Consider the following 27,476-nt stretch of genomic DNA (forward strand, 5'->3'; position numbering starts at 1 on the left):
TTATTTCCAGCTAGTAGAGGCTTGTAAGTGGTAGCATAGTTTATTATGGAATTCATTAATATTTGATTTTAAGGATGTGGCATACTCTGTAAGTGGCTGAAAATTACAGTGTTGCATAACTGCTGTGATCTATTTAAAATTACATTTTTCTATTTTAGAAGTTCAAAAATTAACAAGGAAGAGAGAGACAAAAAGGAAGCAAATTCAAGATTTGAAGACTACCAAAGAAGGCAAGATGGTTCCCCAAAAGCCAACGGGCTAATGAAGAAACTATTAATCCTCTTGAAATGCCCCATGCATACTAATTAATACCATAACAAATTCTTGTGCTTACTTCTACTTCAGGCCATGAACATTTTCCCCGTCTCCAGCAGGAAGACTTGCGGATCAGAAGTCATCCCCTGAACAATCACTGGCCTGAAGAAGAGTACCTGTTTTTAATAAACTGTCAGAGACAGCCTCACAAGGCTACCTTGGAAACAGCGAGCAGAAACAACTGAAAAGACAAAGGTTTCTCAAAACTCACAATACTTTTTTCATTTCTAGTGATCATGTCATATTTCCTACATTGAACAAGGAGCAGGCAACAGAAGCGTAAAAGGCAATTACTAAAAACAATTTGGACCAATTCTAAAATTCACTTGCTTATATATCAGCACCTCATTTCTGAAATGCCCAGATTTGTAGATGTTATTTCAGCTACTACTGACGTACAGTTACCTTTGAGGAAAGCATAGGGGCCATTTCAGATTTCCAGATCTCCATCCAGTGATTTGAATGTATAAATGACCAAACAGCATCTTGATTAACGGGCACTTTCCTGCTACAGCTTGGATAAGTACATAAAGACATGGGTTAATTACTCATGCAAGGAAGAGCTTCCCTCAACCTAATTACCTACTTGCTATTCCATAGCACTGCCTTCCTGTGTAACCTCCCATCTCCCTGCACAGAGCAGGTGACGATAACCTTCTAGGTTTATCAAAGCTTATACTATTAAGTGGTGTGATTGTAAGGATTACAAAAAAAAAAAAAAAGAAACAAGAGAAATACCATAGATGTCTTCTGATTAATGCTTAACTAGTATTTCATTACAGTATAGAACAGCTGTAAAGTACATGTCCACCTTAATTATAAACAATTTAGTTTTGATACATTAGATGAAAATTTAATATTGGAGCTATTAGAACTGGTTCATTAACCCTAACATCTCATTTACAGAGTAAGCCATTTCCATGGGTCCAGTATATGGCTTACACTGATCGAAGTAAGAATGAAGCCAGTATTTAAGGGTCAAATTCAGCTCAACTTCAAGTGTAGCAAGTTTTTTTTTTTTTTCTTTTGTATCTTTCTTATAAAACAGGCATGTGACTAAAATGAGAGAATGCTTGCTCAGAAAAAAGGTTGTCCTAATTCAGTATCATTAAAATAGAGAAAATAAACATTAAAAAAAAAAAAAAGACTACTGGGAAAAAAAAGAAGCTCAATCTCTTCCAGATGAGCATCAAGCAGCGAAATGATGAATGCGCACAACCTCAAATAATGCATTTAGCAGAACAGTGGCAACTTTGTCCGAAACAAATGCCTGTAGCATAATAGTAAGATTTTGCTAAAATCCCTAGCGGTTATTAACATATGTACGCCCTGAATTGCTTCTCCAATCACCACATGACTGGATAAAAAAAGGCAATTAGTCCATGTCAGATGGCTCTCTCCCGCAGTAAGAAGCTGAGGCATTGTAGTGCACGAGAAAGCTCAGGCCACTGCCAGAGGCAGACACTTCCTGAACCTCAGTGCAAAACGTCTAATTCCCCTTAATGCTCTTCTGTTTCTCGGGAAGTTCCCCACTCCTTCTCGGATGTGACAGCCTTCCCCTGCTTGGCATGCAGGGATGCACTGCCCAGCTCTGGGCTGCAGCTCCGACCGCAGCAGGAAAGGCCAGAAAGGAGGGAAAGGCCAAAACCGAAGCATCACAGCAATTACTACTGGGACAGTGGGCTCTTGAATCCTAAACACAATTACTATTGCATGGAAAAAAGTTTTTTTCTAGTCATGTTCCAAATTTAACCCCAGACTGAAGTAAACAGATTATTTTTTTATGAAAAAGTCAAGAAATAAAATCCATGAAAACCAACATACTTTGGTACTTAAATGCTACATATGTTACTATATAGCTACATAAGCTCATAGTTATTATTATACATTATTGTTTTATTGATGTTCTTACTAAATTCTTAGTTGCACAATGTATTAGTTCATCTTAAACTGGAACAAAATGTCTCAGCCAATTACAGTGTTATTTCTCAGTTACACGTTTTTTCCATTGTAGTTGCATACATCTACTATGCACCCTTATATTTCTCTACACATTTATAACACATGATGTTGGTATACTGATCAGGCAACAGCAATTGTAAACCAGAGGGAAAGCAGATATCCCCAGTTTCTGCTTACTTCTTAGTAGTCAAGGAGCAACTATTCTGTACTGAAGATGGGAAAGAGGTAACTACAATAGGAAATGTGAATGGAGCTGACTCCATAGTCCTTGGAAGAAAAGGAATACAAGACTCCAAGGAAAAAAAATAAACCCAGAAATAATGGTGTTCACATACGTTTTCCTGCATCATCTCCCTCGTAAAAGCAATTCTGCTCTCGTGAGATCATTACTGTGTGTACATATATGATAATCAAGGATAGCATAATGTGCTTAAATGCAGATGCAATACCATACAGCAAACCTTTGCCAGGTAACTATTCTATATTACAACATGGAGTGGGGCGGGGGGACAAAACTGTGCTTCAAAGGCTCTGGCAAACTTTGAATTGCTTTGGCTGAGATTTTACAAAGAAGATATGCATGTTCAGGTACACAGTTGTAACTACTACCACATACCTAACTAAAAAAGAGTCGTTACGAACTGTGTGTGGAAAACAGCCCATCTTTCCCATCAGCAAACAACTGCTTAAAGAAATTAAAGTCATTTACACTGAATACCTTATGCAGTCAAGGGGAAAGGCATACTTTTCCGCATGCTCCAAAGGTGGTAACGTTTGGCACTTCAAGGAATTATTCTTGGCACTTCAGCCTAGAGTAAAAAAATTTTCTAGAAACTACTCCTCATTGAAATTGCCAATGTTCAGTGAATGCCATTTTTCTGACATGTCTGTAGGATCCTGTACCAAAGTTCAGATTCTTATCTTAAGATGGTGAAACTGGCATAGTGCACCTCTACTAGCATAGATGTTATTGACAGCAAGATCACTCAGTGTACACACAATAGAAACCTAAAGGGAACTTTTCTTCTTTGCCTGCAATTCAAACCAGCCCTACACAGAGGAGACAGAATAACACAGACTGTATGTCATAACTACGAAGGTCTTGTCTGTTACTCAAAGTACATACTGTACATTGTCTCCTTCTGCTAATACAGTTCAACCCTAGATTACAAGGAACCCCTGTAATACACATAACATCTAAGTACTGCCCAAAGTTTTTGACATATCTCAAAGGCATCAAAAAACACTTCCGACTGGGCCAATATTATATTAACATTTACATATTAACAGAGTAGGAAGAAAACCAAATATCACAAGGATCATAACTCATGATGCTCTTGAAAAAAAATTAGTCATAACTGAAGATGTGAGTATTGGTATAAAGTTCATAATAGGTATGTTACACCCTCAGAATGTATGAAAATGTCTAAATACAACCATTACATATCATAAGCACTCCACCTTCTCAATTCTGGTGAGTCCTGCCACTCACACTTATATAAAATTGTACATGAATGCATGTGTGGGCTATGGTATAGACGTACTTGTCACATGGGTGATTATCTCAACCGAATGAAAACCCTTTTCATTTACCAAGCGCACCAGACACACTTCCCCTACATTTCTCCACCTATCTACAGATTATCAAATGAATGAATCTGATTGAACTGATATGTATAATAATACAAACAGTTCTGCAAAAAGCTCTGAAGTACTTCCAGTTGTTAGATAGGAATTATGAGGAATATACAGAATGGAAGGTGGCACACATTTTTTTGGCTCCGATTTGGGATGCCCTGTCTAACATATTGCCTTCATTCCAAACTTCTGTTTATATCATATTTCACTGTCTTAAGTTCCCCATACATTTCTCTATATCTTTATAGATGACAGGTGGACACAGATGACAGACAAATATACATTTGACACAATGGTGACACAAGAGCAGTTTCATACTGAACAAAACAGACTTCCCATGTTAAGTAGTATTTGAGCTCTGACTATAAAACTAAAACAACAAAAAATCCTCCCTCGTTTTCTGATCAACTTTTCTCATGTATACTGCTGAGAATAAGACTTCAAAAGTTGGACAATTTAGTTAGGCAGGACTTTGCAATATATGAGACCACGAAAAATGGTATTTATTTTTCAAAGTTGTTCTCCTTTTTTAACTTAGTCTTAATTTCAAAAATCATATGGAAAGATAATTTGTTTTTAAAATCCACTATTCTGTAATGAGAGCTAGAGTACAGAAACTTAACTTTATGAAGGTTAACAAATATTTGTGTAGTTGAGGTCATGTCTGTGTTTTAAAATTTCATTTCATAAAAAAGCATCAAAACCAGTATGACTTGTGCACAATTCCAATTAAAAAAAAAAAGGCACCTTAGATTAAGCTTCTCACCATAAATACTCTTCAGACTGCAAAATTGTCATTATGGTCTGACTGTATTTTTAAGATACTTCACTGAGAGTTCACAAAAGCTGTGGTATTGCGATCCCAGAGAGATTCAAGTCCTAATGAATGTTTACTGTCATTTTCCCCTCTCTGTAAAGCAGCATGGACGACAAGCCACAGCCCTCCTTCCAGCTACGACCTCTTCAATAAGTACTTTCTTAAACCAAACCCCCAAAAAGTAGGTACTTTATAGGCACGGGGATGTAGAAGTGGATATACGTTGCCCTAAGACGGCCAATCGATGAAAGAAATTAAATGCTCCCATCCACCCCATGGATACCCTAGTCCCCTCTTGGACAGACCCTACTCTGTACCACAGCACCCCTAAGGTAGCATTGTTACCAGATTTTCTCAAACAGCCCCTTCATCTCAAAGCCGTTAACTCTTCTGACACTTGTGCCTCCAAACACCTGTGGGCAGTGAGCACGGGAGGTCTCTGCTGAACAGAATAAATGCACCTCACTACCTGGAGCCAAGGAACAACTCATCGCCTGCAAGTGTGAGCAGAGATGTGACACAAACCCTCACTCAACCACGAGGTGCTTACTCAAGCCCATACAGCGACTCTGCAGAGTCACATGCTTTTCCTAAACAGACACACACACACACAGAAGTCACAGCCAGTGCAGAATTTATGAATTCTTGAGCACACAAGAATATTCTTCCCTATCCACAGTATGCAGCTAAAGTACTTTGGAAACCAAATGCCATAAAGAGATAATTTATTGTCAAAATGTGAGTCTTCAGAATATCTGTCTATGGGGCCCCTCCATAAATTTGCATAAAACTATCAAGGCTCAGGCTTACAGCACAGCATAACCACGTTGAACAGCATTTCAGCTGCTTTCCAGATTCTCCGGTATTCTGGATACTGTCCAAGTAGTAATTAATAGAGTCAACACATTCCCAGGATTTGGTGTTGATTCTGAACCGCACAAAATTGTCTCCTCTGAGAGTACTGAAATGCAGAACACATGAAATCACATCAGATGCTTTCAGATGTGGAACTTACACAGTATTTGCCGCAGATAATAAAAATCTCATCAGCCCTTATTCAAGCTGGATAATAACAATCTATTTTCTGTCAGAGCCAGGGATGTTTTAAAAAAACATGCCATCTCCTCCAGTCATGAAAAGAAAGAGCTACTTCCACAAAGTTTTATTTTACAGCAGTATCAAAATAATGTAAATAACACACTGGAAGCACCACGATGCAATACGAGCTTCGTATAATCCAGTTACCTACCACCAAATCGCTGCAGAAGGGAAAAAATCTGCAGTTTGTGTGGTGCTTACAAAGCAGCTGTACTCACAGTCAACAGAGGGGCAAAGCCCTGTGTTTATTTCTGGAAGATCTACACAGGAATGGTGTTGGAACCAGTTTGTCTGGCTCCGTGCCTCACCTCCAGCTTGCAAGACCATAGCTGAAAGGGTCACTCGATCCGTTACAGCCCTGTGACAGCCTGCCCGCTAAGCTTGCCCACAGGGATGCCAGTTCATGCGTGGTAAACAGCCTTGCTTGCTCATTCCCACCACGTGAGAAGCCACAGCTTCACCACAGCCCTCGGATAAAGTTTTGACTATCGAAGAAGACTTCGGTGTCCTCTCCAGAAGCACTGTGCAAGCATTTCCAACAGCGCTCCCAGTGCTACCCACCTCTGTGACACACAGCCACACAACCTAGCAAGGCATTATCAGATATTAATGTGGTATGATCACATTATCAAGTCAACCTGGAGAAGGCAATGCTGTGAGGAAAGATCTGTAGCAGTTGCACTACAGAGGTGACACAGATGTGAAGGGAAAAGGGAGAACTGTAAAGAGAAAGGAATGCCTAAAAAGCATTCAGATATGACTGATTGTGTTTTGTTTAAGAGGAGACTAATTTTTTTTTTCTCATCTGCAGCTCAAAAATGAACACTGGTTTGCTGCATACCCAGCTTTTTCTTATTTATACCCAAAACATAGCCCTTGGACAGGGGCAGGTATTACCAGACCCTGAGGCTAAGCCTTAGCAGCCTGAGCGTTAGTTTTATTGAGCTACTGTAATTCTCTTGACTTCTGAAAAATCAGAGGTTAGTGCACGCTTTACTCAAACTTTTAAAAACATTCATGTCTAAGTGTCATTTTGCAGATATCCGAGTATCTCAGGGATAGCCCATGAAAAGGATCTGAAATAAACTGCCCATGATCTTAAATCTACTTCACACACATGAAAGATTTTTAGGGTTCAGTGAAATAACAAATACTAATGTGTCTGGCTCAGGTTTCGATCTTGCAAAATCACATAGTCCCTCCAGCCTTCTACAGGAAGAGCTAATAACATTAAAAAAAAAAAAAAAAAAAAAAAAAAAAAAAAAAAAAAAGGCAACAAACTCTCTGCAACTGCATCTATGTAAATTACCTAACTACTGGGTATGTAAATGAAATAAATGTTTTTATTTCTCCTACTAATGAATACAGGAAGTACACAATTTTCAAATGGGGCTTTCCTGTTCCAAAACCAGATACCAAAACTTCATTACCCCGTTGTAATTACTTCCTCTTCATTATGTAGTTTATAGGTAAAGAGGTAGAGGAAGGCTACAGTTCTCGGACGGTTAATACACACATGGCACTTGGCAGAACAAGTGATGCTGATTAGGCAAGGACACATGACTGCATCTTTGTTGAATTAGCCAAGGAACTTCGTATCGAGCTTTTGCCAGCTTTATACAGGTTCATGGAGAAGAGCATAAAGCATGCCAGCACAAGTTTAACCTGCCAGGAATTTTGCAATGCATTTGAACTATCAGAAGGAATTTATATCCCACAAAACTCTGTGATCAAACGATGAGATTTGAAGAGAAAATAAAGTGGAACCAGGAGGGGAGAAGAGGAGGAAAAGGGAATGAATAGTGGCAGGTGGTGGAGGGGAACCAAATCCTAAATAATCAGGTTGGGCAGAAAATGACTCTTGAAGCAGGGAGAGCCAGAATAAGGGAAGAGGCAATCTTCCAAATACATTTGGGTTATGTAGGAATATAGCCGTATGGTATCAGGAGACATGTAAAGCAACGAGCTCATTTCTGTAGCAAAGTGGTGGCACTAAGGAGTCAGGGAAAGTAACATTCCAAGACACTGTGTTAAGTTTCTCGCAAGAGATAAATTGGGTTGATTTCTCCTTATGCATCTTTATATCCTTAAATAACGTCACAGTGTGAGCCCTGTCCTTCCCTCCCACCCTAGAAAGCGATAAACAGCACTTGCTCTTGCTACAAAAATAATTAAAAAAAAAAAAAAAATACACCACGCAGTCATGGTACAAAACCAGCTCTTGTGAAAGGAAACAAGGAAAAAGACAACAGTGTTGCTACTTACATTCTTGTATTGCTGGTCTTGTTGATAATTACAGATTTTCCAGTCTGATCCACATTGTGATCCATTCCAAAGTAAGCTGCCACTCTGTGCACTAACATCCTCTGATACGATGACATCTGAGGGAACTTTTTATAGTGATTACTGGAAGAAAAAGAAAACAAGTCGCATTGATAATTATATTTCCCTCTAAGCTATAATTAAATGAAAATAGCAATACGTTTGATAATTCAGTGGACAGAAATCTAAACTGAAAACTTCTCCTTTGTGCATTTACAATTAAATGCTTGCTACAAGGTAGAAAAAAGAAAATAATTATTTTTAGAGTTTCCAATAAGCACATTTCCACGCACTACATTGGGACAAAGCTCACGCTTACATGATATCTACTGCGTATTCTGTATATTGGGAAGAACCTGTCCCTTGACCCCGCACACACACTCAAGCTCCCTGCACAAACAGTCCTGCAGATTTGCTGAGACACCAGCAACAGCTTTCTGCCTTTCTCCCAAAGGTCAGGTGCAGGATGGTGCTGGAAAGATCTAGTTTGATCCTCCGTTCTTCTCTCTTACTGACAAAATGCTTATTTCCCATCAGCCTAATTTCTTCCTCTGCTGCTATTCTGACTCTCTATTTCTTAAAGCTGAAGAAACATTTTAGTGTAAAGAGCATGTGGTAGCAAGAATCCCTCCACCCAAGTTCAGTTCTATTTTCCAATGCATTACAACAACATAGCACACAGGGAAGCCCATGAGGTAGCATATTTGATCATCCTCTGCACTGAAAGCTTTCATTATATTTTTGGACCTAAATGAGTGGAGCCACTGCAATTATGACGCAATGAAAAGCAAAAGGTTTTCATTTACATCTACTGTATTTCAAGCAGTACCACCATGTGTCAGGAAATAAAAGCCTGATCTTGCAGCGTGCCAGTAACAGTGCTCAGGAGCACTGTGGTCCATATGAGCTTATCCCTAGCACAGCTCTCATTGCTACATGCACACGTGACTTAATAACCAAGGGTGGAACTTGACTTACTTGTTGTCACTAATAAAATCAATAATTTCCTGTTCCATTTTCAAGAGTATCATTCTGTCCCTGTCAAAAAGAAATGCAAGGATTTGTAGCATCAACTACCAATAGACATTTTAGATGAAAAAATGAATGTATCAATGTTTGTAAGGCAATTTTGCAAGCATTGTCAGCCATCTTGATTAAAAATCAAACATGCTTTGCCCTGGCGCATCTGGAGAAGATTGCAGCCCGTTTTGCTGCACCTTCGCTGACATACGTGACAGATTTAGCTCTTCCTTGAGATCAGCTATGGTCTGAGAGTGCTTCCAGCCACACCAGGCTGTGATCAATGCATTGCATAGAAAGCCTTTGACTGCTATGGATAGCTTTGGTCCTTTTTCACCATTTTTTTTTGATGGAAAATGAGATTTCCAGCTAGCCTAGCTCTTTCATGAGAAGAGCTGCTACCCACAGCAACTTTCAACATTTTGTCTGAGACATATCTTCCACAAAGCATTGATCTGCAGGCAAGAAGACTGGGCACGTGTAATCTAGTTAGAGAGCACAATAGAGAACAACGCCTTTGAACTCTGGCTCCCAGCAGGCAATGCCGCAGCATTTCTCAGTGCAAATGCTCTGTTTTCAACTGGATGGTCTCAGATGTTCCTCTTTCCCCGCCTCTCCTGCCAAAAAACGTTCAAAAACTTCCCCAGTGTATTTCCACGCATACATTTTTTCTAAGCTTTCCAGAGTCCATCACTCCTTAGTTCTTTTGAACTTTCTCATTTGGGGCAGATAAAACCATTCAAGGACCTTCCGTCATCTATACAAGAGGTTCTGCAAGCTGTTAGGTACCCAGTTATTCCTCGTTCTCCTATAATTGCAAAATTATGTGGTACCTATATAACAGATTCAATTGAAATGAACGTGGAAAATCACAACGTATAAAAATGTTACAGATCCTTCCTTAAGACATTTAGAGGCAAATTTGACAAATGAGATGAGCTTGTTGCTCCAAATAAAAACCATGGGAATACTGAGAGCAGAATTTGGCACCATGCACAGGGTTTTAATTGTGTATAGCATTGCCAAAAGAAAGCTACTTTATATTCATATACAAATCTCCAACTGCAATGGTTATAATGTATTACTGCTAACATCGTGCAGAGCTATATGCAAGAAGGTAAGGACAAAGACCAGATGTTGCTGAAAGTGAAAATAAGCAATGGGTGACTGGGCAGGGGAGTAGAAGTTGACTTTTTATAGCTTTTTGTTCAGTTAACAGCCTACCTCTTTTACATCTTCCCTCATAACCATCTCCAGAACTAGTAAAACGCAGTGCACAGTTACAGGAACTCAAAGACTGCCCGCCATAATTTCAGGAGTGCCAGCTCTAATGCAGAAAATACCTACCTGGGGTTATTCTTTAATGTGTTAATGAGAAACTCATGCAAATCTATGCCTGTTGAGTCTGTATACTCTTGACTGCAATCTGAAAAATAAAAACAAACACACACATACCCCCCTCATTTATTTCATTTCAACAGTTATGATTAAGCTACAGCGTAAATCAAAATCCATTTTGCAGCAACAACCTGAATGCTCTGAAAGAAAACGTTCATTTGGAGTTCAGGCAAGAATGATCTATGCTCAGAAGCATTGGGTGGACGTTCACAGTTCCTCTGTACCGTTCTACTGAGAACGCAGCACCAAAACAACCAGACACTGACAGAAACTGCTGGTCATTTGAAAATCACGGGAAACCTTCAATGCCACTCAAGACCCTGCCAAGTTCTTCCTTTAAACTACTAAATAAAATCTTAAAAAATTAAAAAAAAAAAAAAAAAAAAGTTTTACTTATCAATGTCTCTTTGCATCACTTAATAAACGCTGTACACACAGCAAATGAGGCATCGTGCCAGTGGGAATTCTATTTGCATTAACAGACTAAAATCCAGTGACACCCAAGAGTGGGCAGGTAATAGGGATGCGTGACAGTAGTCAGAATTAATTTTTCAGCATTGCTATATCGCCTGACTCAAAAGCACACACAGATCCTCAAGCTGGCGTGAACTGTGAGAGCTCCATTGAAGCCAACTGACAATTCACACCAGCTGCGGATCCACACCCAGGTAGGCAATGATTATTTTTTGAGAGATTACAACGCAACTTTATACCATGGATTAATAAAAAAAATTTTTAAAATATACCAGATTTAGATTGAGATCTTTTCTGAAGAAGTCTTAGTAGGTGATAATAGTAGATTGCAATGCAGGTTAAAGGTCATAGATGGATTTACTTACAGCATTTAAGAAAAATTCTCTGTAAGACAGGAGCAACAATGAAGAGAATTACTCTCTACTGCCTACACTGCACAAGTGACATGCCAATATATTATCATTAATGGGGAAAAAAGTGTATTAGAGTCTTACACTTATATAATCACACATATATTTACATATATATGTGTTTATACTAAGATGGTTAAGTATTTCACAGAAGGATGATTTTACATTAAAGGAAATTAATAACCTCTAATACCAAACCTCAGACTGGAAGGTTTCTTCACTTTCAAAGCCCAATGTTTGTATAAAAAAACACTCTCATGGATACACATTTCAGGTTCTGAATTTTCTCAATGTATGAAAACACTTCTACTGTGTATTTATACACAAATAAAGAACTGTATGCTTATAAAAACATACAATCCTTTTTATAACAGTAATTATAACAATTTAAATATTTTTAAGTTCACCTTTTGATAACATTCTGATCTTGTTTTTTTCACTGTTTTTATCTTTATTTTTATCCTTCTCTTTTTCTTTCTCGGAGTCATCTTTACTAGATTTATCTTCTTCTTGCAAGCTAGGAAAACTGGAAAGCTGTAGTTGGATTGATTCCTGTTAGGGAAAAAAAGAAAGATAAATTTAGGGCCAGATTCAGTAAGCTTCCCATGGCTTCCAACCTGTAGAAATTTGCATTAAAATATGTGTAGCTAGAAAACCTGAAGCCAGATACATTTCTTTCCTATTTGAAAAATGATCTTTTTTTCCAGGAGAATGACATCTTAGAGGCCAAATTCTAGTGGTAAGTGTATTTCTTCCCTAGTATTTGAATATTATAACCTTTTAATCTGCCTATATTAAAGGCACTATATTATTCTACACTTTAGTAATTCTCACTCAAGACTTTGTAGAACAGTGAAAGACATTTTATATGGGCTTTCTTAAGTAATTCTATAATTTAATTAATACTACACATTAAATAATGATCAATGGATAGATGTCTGAAAAACATAGCTTTTTTTCTCCCCCTCACTAAAAATCCTGCAGGTTCATATGAACTGGTTTGCACATGTAAGCGTGTACCAGCTAGACTGAGCTTTCAGGCTCTGACAGAAGAGTGCCAGCAAATTATAAACTCAGTTGTATGCAAGAGGGCTTACTAACTTATGAAGTACTTTAAATATAAAGACATAGGCAAACATGCCTTTAGCAAAAGGGGTGAAATGCACACTGCGATTTTCAAACAATTTGTGGTAAGTGAACTTCTCCAAGGCATTGCAAGTCTTATCCTCAAAAATTCAGTATTTCAGAGACTATGAAAGCCCTTTGAAAGCATGCTTCAGCTTTAAAAAGTTAATTAAACACGAGAATTCAAGCTGGTTTGCATTTTCTGATATGCTTTAAAGAACTTTCTATTCCCCACTTACATTACTTCATACTGGCTTTGTTTTAGCAAAACACAAATTGTTTTCTTTTGAAGTTACCATGGCATAATTTATGTATTTCAAGAAATACCAATCTGGTTGGACAAAACTGAAAAAAAGCATACTTCTGTGTTCATATTCTTTTGAAAAAAAAAAAAATTAAAAAAAAAATGGCCCAAATAATACTATATGCTTAAGTAGTGTACAAATGCACATTTGACTTAAGCTGTCACAAAACTCCCTGGCAACACAGTTTTCTTTAATAGAAGAGAGCCCTGCACGCCTGATAATTTTTTGGCATCATGTTAATGAAAACCAAATTCACCAATACCAGAGAAAAATCAGAGTTTCTTGAATGCTAGTAAATTCCCTTCCTTCACTATTTTTCAAAGAATTCTAGCATACCAAAAGGTCAATACAAAACTTTTAAGGGTGGTTTTATTAAGCAACCAGACAATTATGAATTCATAAGATGCCTTCAATAATTCTTACAAATTTTAGATTTCTGAATTTTTTAAAAAACTACAAATCAGCCACCACAACACATGTAAGACAAGATCCTAACAGAACAAGATATCAGCATAAACATGCCACAGTAAGACAGAAATTGGCAATTTCTCAGCTTAATCATTATTACTTTTTGTTAAGTTCAAATATGGCACAAAAGACTTGAGATGAAAAGCACTGTAAAAGAGAAACAAAGCCCTGGAGCCAAAATTTAACCCGACCTACCACCCTCAATCCCTACTTCTGTTAGTTTTGGCTGACAGTATTAGCCAAAAACTGAGCATACAGAAGGAAAGAGTGGGAACTCCTGGTCATTTGAGCTAAGGACACATAGAAAAATGTTTGCTAACCTGCTCAGTTGTACTCAGAGGACTAATGTTATGCCTGCTTTCTTTCACTTCAAATGGCAGTTTGATTTCTCATCCAAACAAGCAAACTTTGGATCAAACACTGCCAAAAGACCCCGAAGGGTAACTCTGATTCCCTGCGCTGCCCTTAGCAGAGTGACTGTGCCGCTAACTTTTCAAAACAGGAGAAAAATGTAACTGGCCATGCTGTTCCCAGGATATTAATCCTAGCCTTCACAGTGGTTGTTAAAATGCACTTATGGAAAGAAAAATGACAGACTTTACACATAAGCACACATATGAACATACAGTAGATACTGTCTTACGGGTAACATAATACCTAGATATCTGCACTAGAAAAAACACACAAAAGGGCTATAGAGTCGTGAAAGGAAGCTACTGTGTATTTTCTTAGATTTTTATTGATTTTTCTCAATAATAAAATACAATGTTAATAAATACATTGATACAAGGTAAGTATAGTGAACAACAAAATAAATGTTCAAATTGCAGTAATACACTTCTTAGTCAATAGTATAACATTAAAGGCAACATTCCTTTTCAGTAAGGACATAGTGAACCATCAGGTAAGCGTTCAAGATCAAGTAATACAGGTAAACAAGTTTTTTTCCTATACAGGAAAATGAAGGCAATTATTAAAATATAAATACAAACATCAAGTCTGCAGTACAATCCATACTCAGTAGTTTTGGCGATGTACCATACATTCTCTGGTAATTAATTCCCTGTGCTTTGTAAACCATTAAGGTAAAATAATAATTAAAAAAAAAAAAAAATCCAAGCTGAAAACAAGCTTTTTCTCCTCTAAAGTGAAAGCAAAGCAGTTCAGTTGGCACAAAACTTCCAGTATCCTTCAGCCAGTCCAAGGAGGAACCCGCAGGTCCAGCTTTCCATGGCAAAGCTGAGCCACATTCATTAGTAAAAGGTCAGCGAGAGCAAAAGTCCAATTCCTATCTAATGTAATTACATCAAGCCAATTGTGACCTTAGGAAATGGATGCTGGGGTCCAGGGAGGCATTTTATCTCCCATAAATGTTTCGATAGGGTCAAAGAAGTCTTTGCCGCAGCTGGTCAGAGTCAGGTAAGACCAGAGGCTGTGTGTAACAGGAAACCCTCCTCTGCCTGGCGTCGGGGTGCAATCCAGACAGGGTTTTTGCCTCAAAACCTGCCAGTCTCTCTGATGTTTAATACAGGTCCTGTGCAGTACATTAGACACTACTACATGCTGCTTAATACAATGTCTGTATTATTCTCCCTTTCATTCGCCATTAAACAATAGAAAATACAAATGAAAGCAGAACAAAGGCCACGCATCTTGAGTAACACAAGTTAAGCAGAAAGCATATACCTACAACAGAACAACTGATAAAATAACCTGCCCATCTACTGCATAAGCATCATTGTAGAGCAGTAGAACATGTAGACGTCCCCCTGCTAAACAACCTGGGTTTTGATCTTTCAAAAAAAATTAAAAAAAAAAAAAAAAAAAAAAAAACAAACCACACACACCTCTCCATACTTATGAGCTAAGAGAGCTGGATTTGTTTTGTTTCAAGTCAATAGAGGAAACAGTGAGGAAGTACACTTAAATGTGATTTTTTGTTTTTGTGCTAAGCTTACAAGAAGTCACTTGCTCAAGCTCTCTCAATGGCTGATCTCATTTGCACATAAACACCTCATAAATGATAGGCAGTGCTCATGATATTTTGGTTTGAGTTCTTTACTTTTGCTTTTCGGGGTACTTTTTGAAGTTAGTCTACAAAGACTACCACCAGTGTTATTGTCCTAGGTGAGGGGTGCAGGGGACAGAACTCTACCAGCTGCTGGGAATACAACACTACCAGTACAGATAAAGTCAAATACACGGTTTTCGATGCCCAAAAATCTACAGCAAGAGTTTAGAAAATGAATGCCACTCAGCAGGAGGCATCCTTGGCTCTACCAAGGTATTTTAGAGAGCAAAGGACCTGTGAATTTTATGTGAAGGGGGACACTGATATGAACTGGAGTCTCAGAGGAACCAGAAACCAGAGCATATTCATAACTGTATCTGGTGCAGCCTCGAAAGAGATAGCCTTAGAGAAAAGAACATATTAATATTCTTTTTGATTGTTACTATTTTTTTTTTATTTTAAAATCTGAATTCTTTTGAATTCTTTTCCATTTGCTGAAATTTTCAGGGGGTCTGGAAAAAAAAGCAAACAACACCCTGTGATACAGTATAAAACTAATATTTCAAAATAAATTTCACGCTAAACCAGATAACTTCGTAAAAATGTGTTCATTGTCGGATGTAATTTTTCCCCCAGGAAAGACATTGTTAAATGCCCAATTAAGTAACATAATCATGCAACTGAACATGGAGGTCAACCATGCAGCAGCTAACAGCAATGATTGCAAGTGTACCTGATTATCATGAAGATTTTCCGCTCCCGGGCGAGGGGATGACTCTTCACACACAGCAAGACTCCGGACAAGTTTTCCTTTAGCTCCTGACTGAATAAGAGAGAAAGAAAACAAAACAGAGAACACTACTCCTGACCCCAAGTCACATAAGCTGCACACATCAGCTGTCCCTATTTATCCCAAATAACTACTAGCCACCAGCCAGCAAAATTCTATCTGTCTTCAATGCAGATAGAAAAGGATTCTAAGCAACGAGCCACTGGCCACACATGGGGAGGTGGTAGGTTTCTTTTTGCTTTTAATCATTTCTGCTACAGTTCACTTACTTCCACCAAAAATTGTAACAGCAAAGACTAGATAATCCAATACTGAAGGTAATTTAACATAAAATTAAACTCAAAGGTTCCTTCTGTCATTTGGTTTTGGGTTTTTTTGGTTGTTTGTCGTCCCCCCACAGGAGTATTATATCCAAGGAACATGGACAATAAAATGTGCAAGTTTTACGGATATGCACATGGAAAATTAAAAGAAGGTTTGGGGTTTTTTTTTTTGTTGTTCCTAGAAGCTCCTTTTTTTTCCCCCCTTAGGGAGCTAGTCAGTCTTTGCTTCTTTATGTCAAGATTAGTCCATTAAAATAGAATTTAAACAAAACCGTTAATTACTAAAGCAAAAGGAATGAGCTTTTTTTCCTTCCCCAGTGGCGCACAGAAGCACACATGCTGTCTAACACAAGCGCAGAGCGAGCCCAGCAGCACAGAAGTACGATGGATAAATAAAGGGGAGCCTGACACATTTTATCTAGAGGAAGTCCTCTGCCTTTGTGCAACAAGATTATGGGGTAAGGGGGAAAAAACCAAACCAAAACAAAACAAAACAGAAACAAAAAAACAACCCCAACGACCATACAGGTGATGAAAGGCCATCATTTCAATTGCTGACAGACATTTGATTGAAATTCTTTATCCTGGCATGGCATGCAATTCCAAACAGAGATGGATCCTTACCTTGGATCTCTTTTTCTGCTGGTTCTGATTTGCACCTCGTTTCTGGGTATAGCAAAAAAGAGAAGCGGTTATCACTTCAGTGGAAAATGTGCATGACAAGAGCATTACCAATAACTAAAGAGGCTAAATCATTCCTAAATGATATTTTATTCAGTTGCTGACTGCAAAAACAACTTCCCCAAACCCAGTCTGGAAAGCAGGGAAAACCAAGAATCATCTCTGCACACTTTATTCATTTTAAGAATAGGTATAAACAACAAAAACACACTGTACAGTGTTCTGTAATTTGGCATACAATTAAAATGTAAGAAAAGGCATACTTAAGTAAATGCTCCCCCTCTCCAAATTCCTCTTAAATTGTAGTCTCCCCCTTTATTTTTATATTCGTTTGAGCAAAAAGGATTAAAACCCCCTCATCCGATAAAATCTTCTTATCAAATTACCTTCTTAGGCTTTGCATAACAACTTTTTGTTGGCAGTAACACCTACAAACCAAACCACACATTAAGTAATTATTCATTAGCATTACCTGTAAATTCATGAGATCAAGGTAGTTTTCTAAATCCCCAAATAGGGAAAACAGTCAAATATTTCACCAAGCTTTAACACAGATGCCTAGAAATTAACTTCTCAGAAAAATTAATAACATGGACAGCAGCCTAAAGAGCTTGAAAGGTCTAACAAATAACAGCATTTATTTTATAGGGAGATAAAAGAAACCCCCTCCCCAAAATATAAATTAAAAAAAAAAAAAAAAAAAAGAAAAGAAAAAGGCAACAGTCTCAAAATTATGAGAGAAAAAATAGGGGAAGCATAGGCAATGAAAGAGATCATAGAAACAGAAAGGCAATGGTAACACACTGTTATTCAACATGCCCATTCACTATTCCTGTCTTACCTGCAGCTCTGTCTTGGCATCGCTCAGCTTCTCCTCCTTCTCCTCTACTTCTGAGCTTTCAGATTTATTAAGGATACAGTTGTCTGGGTTCACTTCGGAGATGGCAGTCTCCTGCTCTTTTGCAGCTTCCTCTGCTGTCTCCTGGTTCAATTTACCTTGCTCAGACATTCTTCCAGACAGAAATTAAAATAACAAGATTTGGTGACCTGAAAGGTCAAGAGATCACAACACAAACACACACACAAAAAAACACTGGGGGTAAATTTCTATTTTTATTTTTTTTAATTCCCAAGTAAGTAATTTCATTTCCTTTGATAAACAAACCAAAATGTGCAGCTCAGGAGCTGAAAGCTACATATGTCCCAGCTGAAGAGATGTACTGAATTGACAATATTGGATAACAGCAGAACGTGTCAGGTTAAACAAGCGGAGATCCAATCTAAATAGTCTTGGTGGAGAGCAGGTTTAAGGTAAGGTGCTGTGACTCCCCAGCCCTGCCTCTCCCAGCCCAGCCCTGGGACTGCCAAGGCGCAGGCAGGAACGGTGATGGACTCTCTGCTACGCAGCTCAGCAGCACCAGGAAGGAAGGACCCATTCAGACTTCCAGGTCTCCGGTATCTCAGTGTTCTCCAACTCTATTTTTTTTCCTCTTTTTTTTTTTTTTCCTTTTCTTTTTAAATAAAAAAGACTAGCCAAACAAACAAAACAAAGAGAAACAAAAACCAAGCGTGAGCAATAACACTGTTTTCAGCACTCAGCCATGGTTTCTGTACCTAGCAGAAGCCCCTGGTGCTCACTACCAGTTTAAAAAAAATAAATATATATATATATATATATATATATTTGAAGAGGTAATCATTCAATATAAATACAAAATCTAAATTTGGCAATAAAGCTCTCAGGGTCAACATTTCCAGGCATCAAACTGACAGTTCCATTATTAAAATCCTAAGCCTCTTCCCAAACCCCATGTTACTCTCCAGCACTATGAAAATCCTACAGGAAGCCCTTGGCAGGTATTTCTAATGAAGATGTCTTAACTGAACCACATTTACTCTCAGCTCACAATGGGTTGTTGTACAGAAGCTTTAAAGGCTTTTCAAAGGTAAAGCCTATTATTATTTTCTCTCTCTTTCTCTCTCTCTCTCCCCCCAGCTCCCTCTTGAAGCCTCCCCCAATGATCAATTGTCAAATGAGACTCATGAATAATTTAACTTTTCTTTCCCCATCCATTCAGCTTAAGAAGTATCTTCAGGAAAAACAACTGCGGTTGAGAGAGTTATTTCAGAAAGGGTCTTTTGCAATACCTTGCCACTTCTCAACAGTGAAACAGTGGCTATTAAGAAAAACCACACTTTGCCATATTTCTTTTTACAGCTTGTAATTAATATTCAACAGATCTGATATCACTTACCTTCATTTTTTTTTAAACTATGTTTTAAGTGAAAAAATAAGACATACTGAGTTTTAAAAACTTCTTCCAATTTTTGCTTTTGTTTTGACACTGTAAGCAAATAAAATAATAAAACCTTTCCTACATGATCTTCCTGTTTGAGAAAGACTGTGCATTTCACAAGAAATGAAGCTACATGGTTCATAAACAAACCGACTGGAATACGAAGCTCACAAATTAGGTCACAGTAAGCCAAGTCAAGCTTCGAGTTGTTCTCCTCCTCCCACCACCTTCCCCAGGAAGTCCCATGGTATTGGCTATTCTGCAGTTACAACTGAAACTTGAACTGCTTTGCTAAGATTTCAAAACACGATAAATGGCAAGATCTGAAACCAGTCTGTTAAATAACCCTTAATTTGTTACAGATTTTCATCCAGAAATGCACACACATGCACAAGTTCTTCATGGGCACATTACCCCACAGCTCATCTACATGCTTACACAGTATTCACAAAAACAATTACCTTCATAATTTACCAGCTGCACCAAAGAAACCATTTACCTGAAAAACTGCTATAATTCCCACTGTCTTTCTAGTGTCTTCTGTTGCTCTTCGCTGGTTAAGTCCACACAAATGATCAATGACAACGTGAGTCCCATGTCCCCATTAACAGTTCAGAGTGCCAATCTCCATGCTGGTCCTTCAGAGAGTTTGACGGATCATAGTCAACCTGGAAAAAGATGAAAAGTAAATAACAACAATGGTAACAATCATGGTACAAGGTAAGGATGCAATAGATAGGACCAGATTTCTAACACTAATGACCAGCTTCAAGCAAATCACTTTCACAGCTTGATCCAGCTCCACCTGTCTGAAAACTGCCTGCTTCTTCTCTAATGAAGGCTCGAGCCGGCTGTTCAAGTCATAACAGCTCCTACGCAAGGAGCTAAAATTAACAATTGCATTATGCACTGAAGATTACTCACTTCAATTTTAACCTTTTTTAGTGAATTCCAGCACTTTTCATTAAAAAAAGCATATATACATATTTATATATAAGCTCATCTGTTTGCTTCAACAGAAATCAATGAGGGTATGAGGAAAAAGGACTTGCTTGCTCTTTAACTACAGCTTCTGCTCCAATTAAAATGTCAATAGTCGAACACTATGGAAAAAGAAGCTAGGTGGGTGCTTTTAGAAAGTGACCTGCTCTGCCAGGGTAGCGAATTGAGATGTTCATTTAGTAAGCCAAATAAAAGTCAAAATAATCGAGAACGGGAGGAGGAGAAGGAAGAAATCCTATTGCCTGAACAACGGCCACCAGAAAAATCTTCCTTTTGAGGCACCGTGTGAGGAGGAGAAAGGAGATCTCCAGGTTACAGTTTGGAAAATAAACCTGAAGAAAGAGTTGCTCAGTAATGCAATTTATGCTGTTTATCAGGATGGTGTTTGCCAGCTGAAGAGCTAATCTGACAGAAAAGGAGCATTTTGGAATGAGTCAGACTGATTTACAAGCCATGGTCTTGTGCCAAACTGTCTTGATACAACAGGCACTTCTTCTCAAGGCTTGCACGTGAATCATGGTTGAAGCAATTAGGGCAAACACAGAAAACCAGCAAATAGGAGGAAACATGTATCATTCTGCTTGGGGAGGAAAAAAAAAAAAAAAAAAAAAAAACCAAAAACAAAACCAACCCAAAACTGAAAATCATCTCACTCTAATGTTGGACTCCTTGTTTCTGAGGCACATTTTAAATTGTGCACAGTTGCAACTGCTGTACAGAATGTGGCAGTGCACTGGAGCTCACCGCATTAAAAGAGCTGAATTTCATGTGCCAGAAATGGAATTTAGCCTTTCACAAAAATCAAGTCCTGCTCTCTGCAGGAGCTCAGGCGCACAGAGGAGACCAGCAGGCGTTCTGTAAACTACCACTTCCACCCTGCAAATTTATATACATAAAAACATTTCTTTTCCTCAAACCACTTAATAATTTGTAGAGAGTAATACAAAGTAAGTCTTCCCACTCACTTTTTGGTACTTCTCACAGGACATTTTCAGAAATTTTCTCTCATTGACAAACATATTTATAGGATCACAATGGGAGTAGAGGAACAATATGGAAAATTAAGCCTAAGCACCCAAGCACATGCAAATGTATTTCATGGAGCCAATAGTCAGAGAGAAAAGAGTGAAAAAAACACTGACTGAAAAAACTGTTCTCATAACTATTTGCCATTAACCCTTCCCCTCACACTTCTGCAAGAGAGAAAAAAAAAAAATCAACTAAAACCAACCACAAACCAAAAAAACCAAGGAAATACAGTGCATTAGTTTCACCTGGAAAACAGCCAGCCAGGGGATAGACCGCTGCAATCAAAACCCTCCAAAACTAACTGAGAAATAGGTCTCTGTACCAAAATCAGAACACAAAAACATTATTTCAGGATTCTTCAGTGTTACCATGTGTTGTGAATTAACTATTCATAAGACAAACAAACAGAGGAAAACAAAAACCAGACCAACAAACCAACCAAACAAAGCGTATCGTATTCAGCAAGTGAAGACATCTGCCAAGACTCCAATAATCAGCATTTCTGGTCTTGAGCCACAGATGCTCAACATAATCTTATCATGCTTTACCAAAGACATACTTCTTCATAAACTGAGCTCCCCATATTGTTAAACTTAAGATCTCTGATGCCAACGTCATTTTTCATTGGCAATGTACAAGACGACCATAGAATCTTAAATTAAAACAACAAAAAACCCCAGAAATTTCCCCAAGAAAACATAAGCAAGTGGAAAATAAGCTTACAGCATGCAGCTACCATTTTTCAAACCCACAATGACAATGTTTCTTAGGATGATTTTTTAAAAAAATCCTTCATAATTATCTTCGGAGGGGGGGCGGGGGAAGGCAGATGAACTGAGACACATAGCAGTCACAATCGAGCTCTTCACCTTCCCTCAATGTAAATTTCCTCCTCCTCCTCCATTAGGCAATTTACAAGTGATGACTAATCATTTACATACTACAATACGCAAAATACACTTCTGGTTGTTTGGGTGAGTTTACAAAGGGACTCAGGTTTCTATAAAATACTTCAGGGAGAGTATAAATAGCAAAAAGGAATCAGTCAGAAAATAGCCATTAGGAGTGAGACATTTTGATTGAAAATACGTCTCTGTTTCTCGCGCATTTCCAGGATATCTGGTTATTCAGCAATGAATGCACTTTTTACTATTGTCAGTCCTGCAGTGACAGCACTGCTATGGAAAAACATACTGGATTATTCTCTTTCTTGCACATCAACAGAAATGTCAGCGATGACTTGACTGTCAAAACCTTCAGTACTGAAGTGACGCAAAAGGCTGAACAAATGCACTCGTGTTTTTGATCCTCAGGTAGAAACCGCAAAGCTTGTTGCTAGGCAAAACCCACCTCCTTTATTTGCAAGTGAGCAAAATTTCATAGGGATGTTGGGATCTTAGAAGTGGCCTACAGGAGCTTGCAGCAAAATTTCAGCCTCTAATTCCTTAAAGCAACTTGAGTATCGCACACTGCAATTCAACAGAAAATACAGGTGCCCACCAAGCCATTTGTGGAACCACTTTAATGGAAATATAATCTGTTTGTACAGAATTTATAAGCACCAGCTGATCAGCATATACTGTCAGATGGAAATGTTGGCTTTTTTTCTTAAATTGCTTGCTTTATTAACAGGATTTTCACTTTGGAAGCTGAGGGTATTACCGAGCTTGAGCAGCTACTGCCATAGCTCGAAGAGAAAGGGATGGAAGAGGGTGCATATGGTCGCATATGTTCATACAACACGTACCACACAGATTCCAAGAAAAGTCTGTGGGAAGGAACACGCTTGATTTAATGCAAGAGTTTAAAAACTATACCCAGAAGAAGAGCTGTCAAAAAAGCACAGAACAGAAAAACAAGCAAAGACATTAGAAAGCCGTCCTCAATGAACATCTGAGAGCTGACCATCAACCAAACAGAGACATCTGACAAAAACACAAAAGCCCACCCCAGGAGAGTAAGTCCTTTCTGTATGACGTATCAGGAAATGTTTTGGTGGTGTCAAAGCTATCGTATACTGAAGCAGGAATTTTGAGATCCTTATGCTCCCAGTAAGTGTCAACATGTCCTCTCTCTGAAGAGAAGATGAGCAGGCTTTAAGGCCAAACAGCATAGTCTCAACCAAGAGCAGGCAGCAGCAGCTGGCAGGATTGAACCCTGCCAGAGTGAAACCCAAGGGTTTTTTCTCCAAATAAAGCTGCTAAGCATAGAGGTAAAATCATTTGAGCCTGAACGGCTCCTGTAACTGAAAACCAGCTGATGTTGGCAGTACCTACGTCAGGATCCTTCTTATCCCATAGCGATTCTCCACTCCCATGAATGGCTTGCAGATACAAGCCCATGAGCTGGAAGAAGACACGTCAGTCATGATTCCACTATGTGATATATACCTCATCCATATGTGTCAAGATAGCTCTGACTCATTATTGCTAACTCACTCATCAGATTCCTGGAAACAGACTATGGCATTATCTTAAGGTTATCAGTACACACAGCCCCCAGTGTTGCCAAACTCTCATGGCTTAAAGAATGAACTTCCTGTTATTTGACATTTACTTAAATAGTCCAGTTCCTACCATCAAGCAAATCTATGTAAGTCTCAGGTTTCACACTTAAAACAAAAGCTTCAACTTTCTGTGGTGGCTTCAAAGAAAGTCTTCAGGATCTAAAACCTATTGTTCAAAAAAAACCCCAAAACACCAAAAAAACCAACCCCACCACCAAACCCCCAAAAGGCAAGTAAAATAAATCCTAGTTTTAGTTTGAACACACTACTACTCAGTTGTCAGTCCTAGTCTTCAGGACCTACATCATTAGACAGGTGGTATTGTGTGCTCCTTCTCACTGTTTTCCCATATTTCCCACAGAAATACAAATATGCACTTGGAAGTCAAGTTTGCTGCTGCGTATTAGCATAGCAGGATAACAATCCATGCCAGCTCTCACACCTAAATGCTTTAGTATGAAAAAAAAAAACAACCTTAAAAATGAAATAAAAATTAAGGCTGTGAAATACATGGAATCCTACAAGTTCACTGTTTGTTAAAAGACTGAAGACTAAACCTTAAAAAACAAAGGAAAAAAAATATTTTTAAAGGAAAATTTTGAAGCCTTATTTCCCACCTCCTCTTGTCTTCACTTTGTCCCCTCTCCATCATCACTACAAAAAAAGATACAGTGATTGCCTACACTTTCTGCTCCGACATGCCACAGACCTTTGCAGGTAAAATGTTATTTAGACTCATTTACTGTTGGCACTTTAACAGAGACTGTCAACAGAGGCAATTTTTTTTCCAGGAGTTACAGAAACATCTGTGTACAAGCAACAGCACAGAGGCCACTGACTCACCCTAAGCAGGCCAGCAAATAACTATCAGTGGCAACGGTGGTCAAATTTGATGAAAACGGGGCGGACCGGAATATATTGCATCAGATTTCAGATCCTATGCAAGAACCAGTTGTCTTTTAAAAGAGGCAACTAGATGATATGAGGAGCAGCATCCCAGCTGAAGCCTCTATCTGAATAGCACTGTCTTTCCTCTCAACCTGCAACTGAAATCCAGTATTTACAAATTACAGCAGGGATGAGATCAGTCCGACAACTCAAAAAAACCCCAAAAACCCAAACAGAAACAAAGCAATTTTTTGTGGTTTACACCTGATTCCTTTTTTCAAACAAATCATCTTGTTCCTAACGGATTGCCACCACTATTTTCCACTTTAATTCCCTGTCAGAAGACCTCATGGCAATGTCATCATCTTCAGCCAAGTAATAATGATGATGTTCCCTCTAGCTTGTTGTATTTCTGCAAAGCTAAAAGCTTTACCCAGGAAAATAAATATAAGTGGCCTATAGGGAAAGCCTGTTTTGGTTTAATACTTAAGAAAAGGCTCAAAAAAATGCTCTTTTATCTGTCACAATGACCATTTGAAGTCTTCCAGGATCCACACGAAAAGATATGAGGCTTTGCATGATCTGGCTAATAAATGTCAATCATGCAAGTTTACCAGGAACCGAGTAACACCCAAACTTTTAACAAGCTAATCAGATGTACAAATCGGCACCCTTGGAATGTGTTGTTTGCTTTGGCCCAGCCTTCAGCATTTCAAACACGTAAGCCAAATTGTATCTCATTCCTAGACATAAACCTGATAATTTTCCCTAAAATCAAAGTCATTAAACTAACTGGTCTCACTGTTAGGTGGTGGAAAACAGCACGGCTCCTGTGACTCCAAACAGAGACACAGTGGTTCCCAGCCATCCTTTCAAGGCACATAAGTCTCCTTGTGATACACAAAAGTCATTTTCCTCAAATCCTGTAATGAAAACAATAGCCAACAATTCAAAGGGAAAGGGGGACCAAAACTTGTCTTCCCAGATAATCAGGTCTATTTCTCAGCTATCAAAGATAATTGTATCACAATTTAGAGACCAATAGCTTTACTTTAAGATTAGAGGTGGTCTAGGGAGGAAGTTCTAATAATCTTGCTGGAAGGATGCTCGAGAACCTCACTGCCTTGCCAGGACACCTTCTCCATTACACCGTTGTATACATCAAATACTTTGTACATTTTTCTTCCTGTGCCAATAAGTGTTCTTTATTTTAAATAGCTTTCCTGATTTCTCAATAGTTCTCTCTTCCCATGGGAAGTAACTGTACATCACCTCATTATTTGCTGTTAGGTTTAAAGAAGCCAATTCCTTTTAATCAGCAGTTAAACAGGTATACACTATTTCCATTACTATCTACATCTAGCCTAACTTTTATCAATTGACAGTCTGCCTCAGCATTTCCTTACATCTGTCTCATGCTTCTCCTCCACCAGGACTCACCCTGTGGAGACAGACATTCCTCCACCCATCGATGCACAGCGGTGAATGCACTAGAGCAGCTCTATTTTCACAAACACTTAAAACCAGTTTAAAGACAGTGAATATCATAAGGCTATCCCAGAAGGAATACTATTGTTTCACTGTGAAACACTAATCAACATCATAGCATAAGTGAGCCTGGGCTCCCCACAGAGGGGTCTTGGCAGTTGCTGAGGGCAATCAGAGCTACTGCAGAGTCTGGGAGCCATCACAGACTGAAGTGGTAGGACTGTAGATATCCAGCACAGCCTAGGCGAGATAATTAATGCTGTTTGTGGTATGCCATGATATGCTGTTATACATAATGAAATCTGGAAGAATATATAGCTTACATTAATTTTAATTTGAACAAAATATACAGGTATATTTTAGTTTAATGCAGAAGTTCTTGAAACAGTTTTTGTTTCTCTAAGTCAAGCTATCCCTACTCTTTCTTCCTTTGCTGTCTTCTCTTTGACATTTCTATTCTCTCAGGTAATCACAGATTAAGTCCATTTTGCTTTACACACAGGAACTATAAGATCAACTTAACCTATTTCTTTACTCAGTTCCTCCTAAAGCTTAAGGACTTTACCAGAAAACCCAAGCACCATGCACCTGCATTTTGAGCATACGTGCCTTTGAAGAATTCAGTCTACGCAGACTGCAGGTAATAAATGAGTGACCAGCTAAGCCATTGTGCCCCATTCATTAATAACCAATTGTGCCAAACACAAACCAGTTGAGTCCAAAGAGGCGGGGGAGGGGGGAGAACAAAAACCAACCCACCTAAACAAAACAAAGAAAATAATTCTGTACACTACTAACATAGTCCTTGCACAAAACTTTCTGGGCAGCTTCCCCCAAAGCAAAATTTAAAAAACCGTAATACTCAGGACATGGATGGCCTGTAACTTATGACCAATCACTTTACACTTCTTCCAACATCACCAGTGGATGGAAGCATAACCAGAATGAAAATGCCGCAGGAACGGACCAAGTATCACTGAATCTTGCATATGATTTCCTGATTTTTTTTCTTTCCCAATTTATATAATGGCCCCTATATTTCATCCTGCCATTTCTTGACAAATTAGGTGCATTTTCACTAGCACTAGCTTAACTGGCAAACCCTGAAA

The 27,476-nt window shown here is 38.5% G+C and overlaps 1 protein-coding gene across 28 annotated transcripts in view; it reads right to left on the reverse strand.

Annotated features, from left to right (window-relative positions):
• The window catches only part of ARPP21 (cAMP regulated phosphoprotein 21), a 204,821-nt gene that overhangs the window by 89,704 nt on the left and 87,641 nt on the right, over positions 1-27,476 (reverse strand). For 23 of the 28 annotated variants that reach the window (XM_030009080.2, XM_030009074.2, XM_030009104.2 and 20 more), the window contains 9 exons: positions 19,954-20,122; positions 17,999-18,204; positions 17,544-17,585; positions 17,101-17,142; positions 16,097-16,186; positions 11,862-12,006; positions 10,520-10,598; positions 9,131-9,190; positions 8,096-8,236 (listed from right to left, as the gene is read on the reverse strand). In XM_030009080.2, the coding sequence (XP_029864940.1) occupies positions 8,096-8,236; positions 9,131-9,190; positions 10,520-10,598; positions 11,862-12,006; positions 16,097-16,186; positions 17,101-17,142; positions 17,544-17,585; positions 17,999-18,166 (767 nt within the window). In that variant the 5' untranslated portion in view covers positions 18,167-18,204; positions 19,954-20,122. Of the gene's footprint in view, positions 1-8,095; positions 8,237-9,130; positions 9,191-10,519; positions 10,599-11,861; positions 12,007-16,096; positions 16,187-17,100; positions 17,143-17,543; positions 17,586-17,998; positions 18,205-19,953; positions 20,123-20,208; positions 20,288-27,476 lie in introns of those variants that run through there. The other 5 variants (XM_030009083.2, XM_030009076.2, XM_030009086.2 and 2 more) reach the window with 5 other exon arrangements.

Source organism: Aquila chrysaetos, chromosome 3 (genome assembly GCF_900496995.4).
Source record: "Aquila chrysaetos chrysaetos chromosome 3, bAquChr1.4, whole genome shotgun sequence".
Taxonomy (NCBI): domain Eukaryota; kingdom Metazoa; phylum Chordata; class Aves; order Accipitriformes; family Accipitridae; genus Aquila; species Aquila chrysaetos.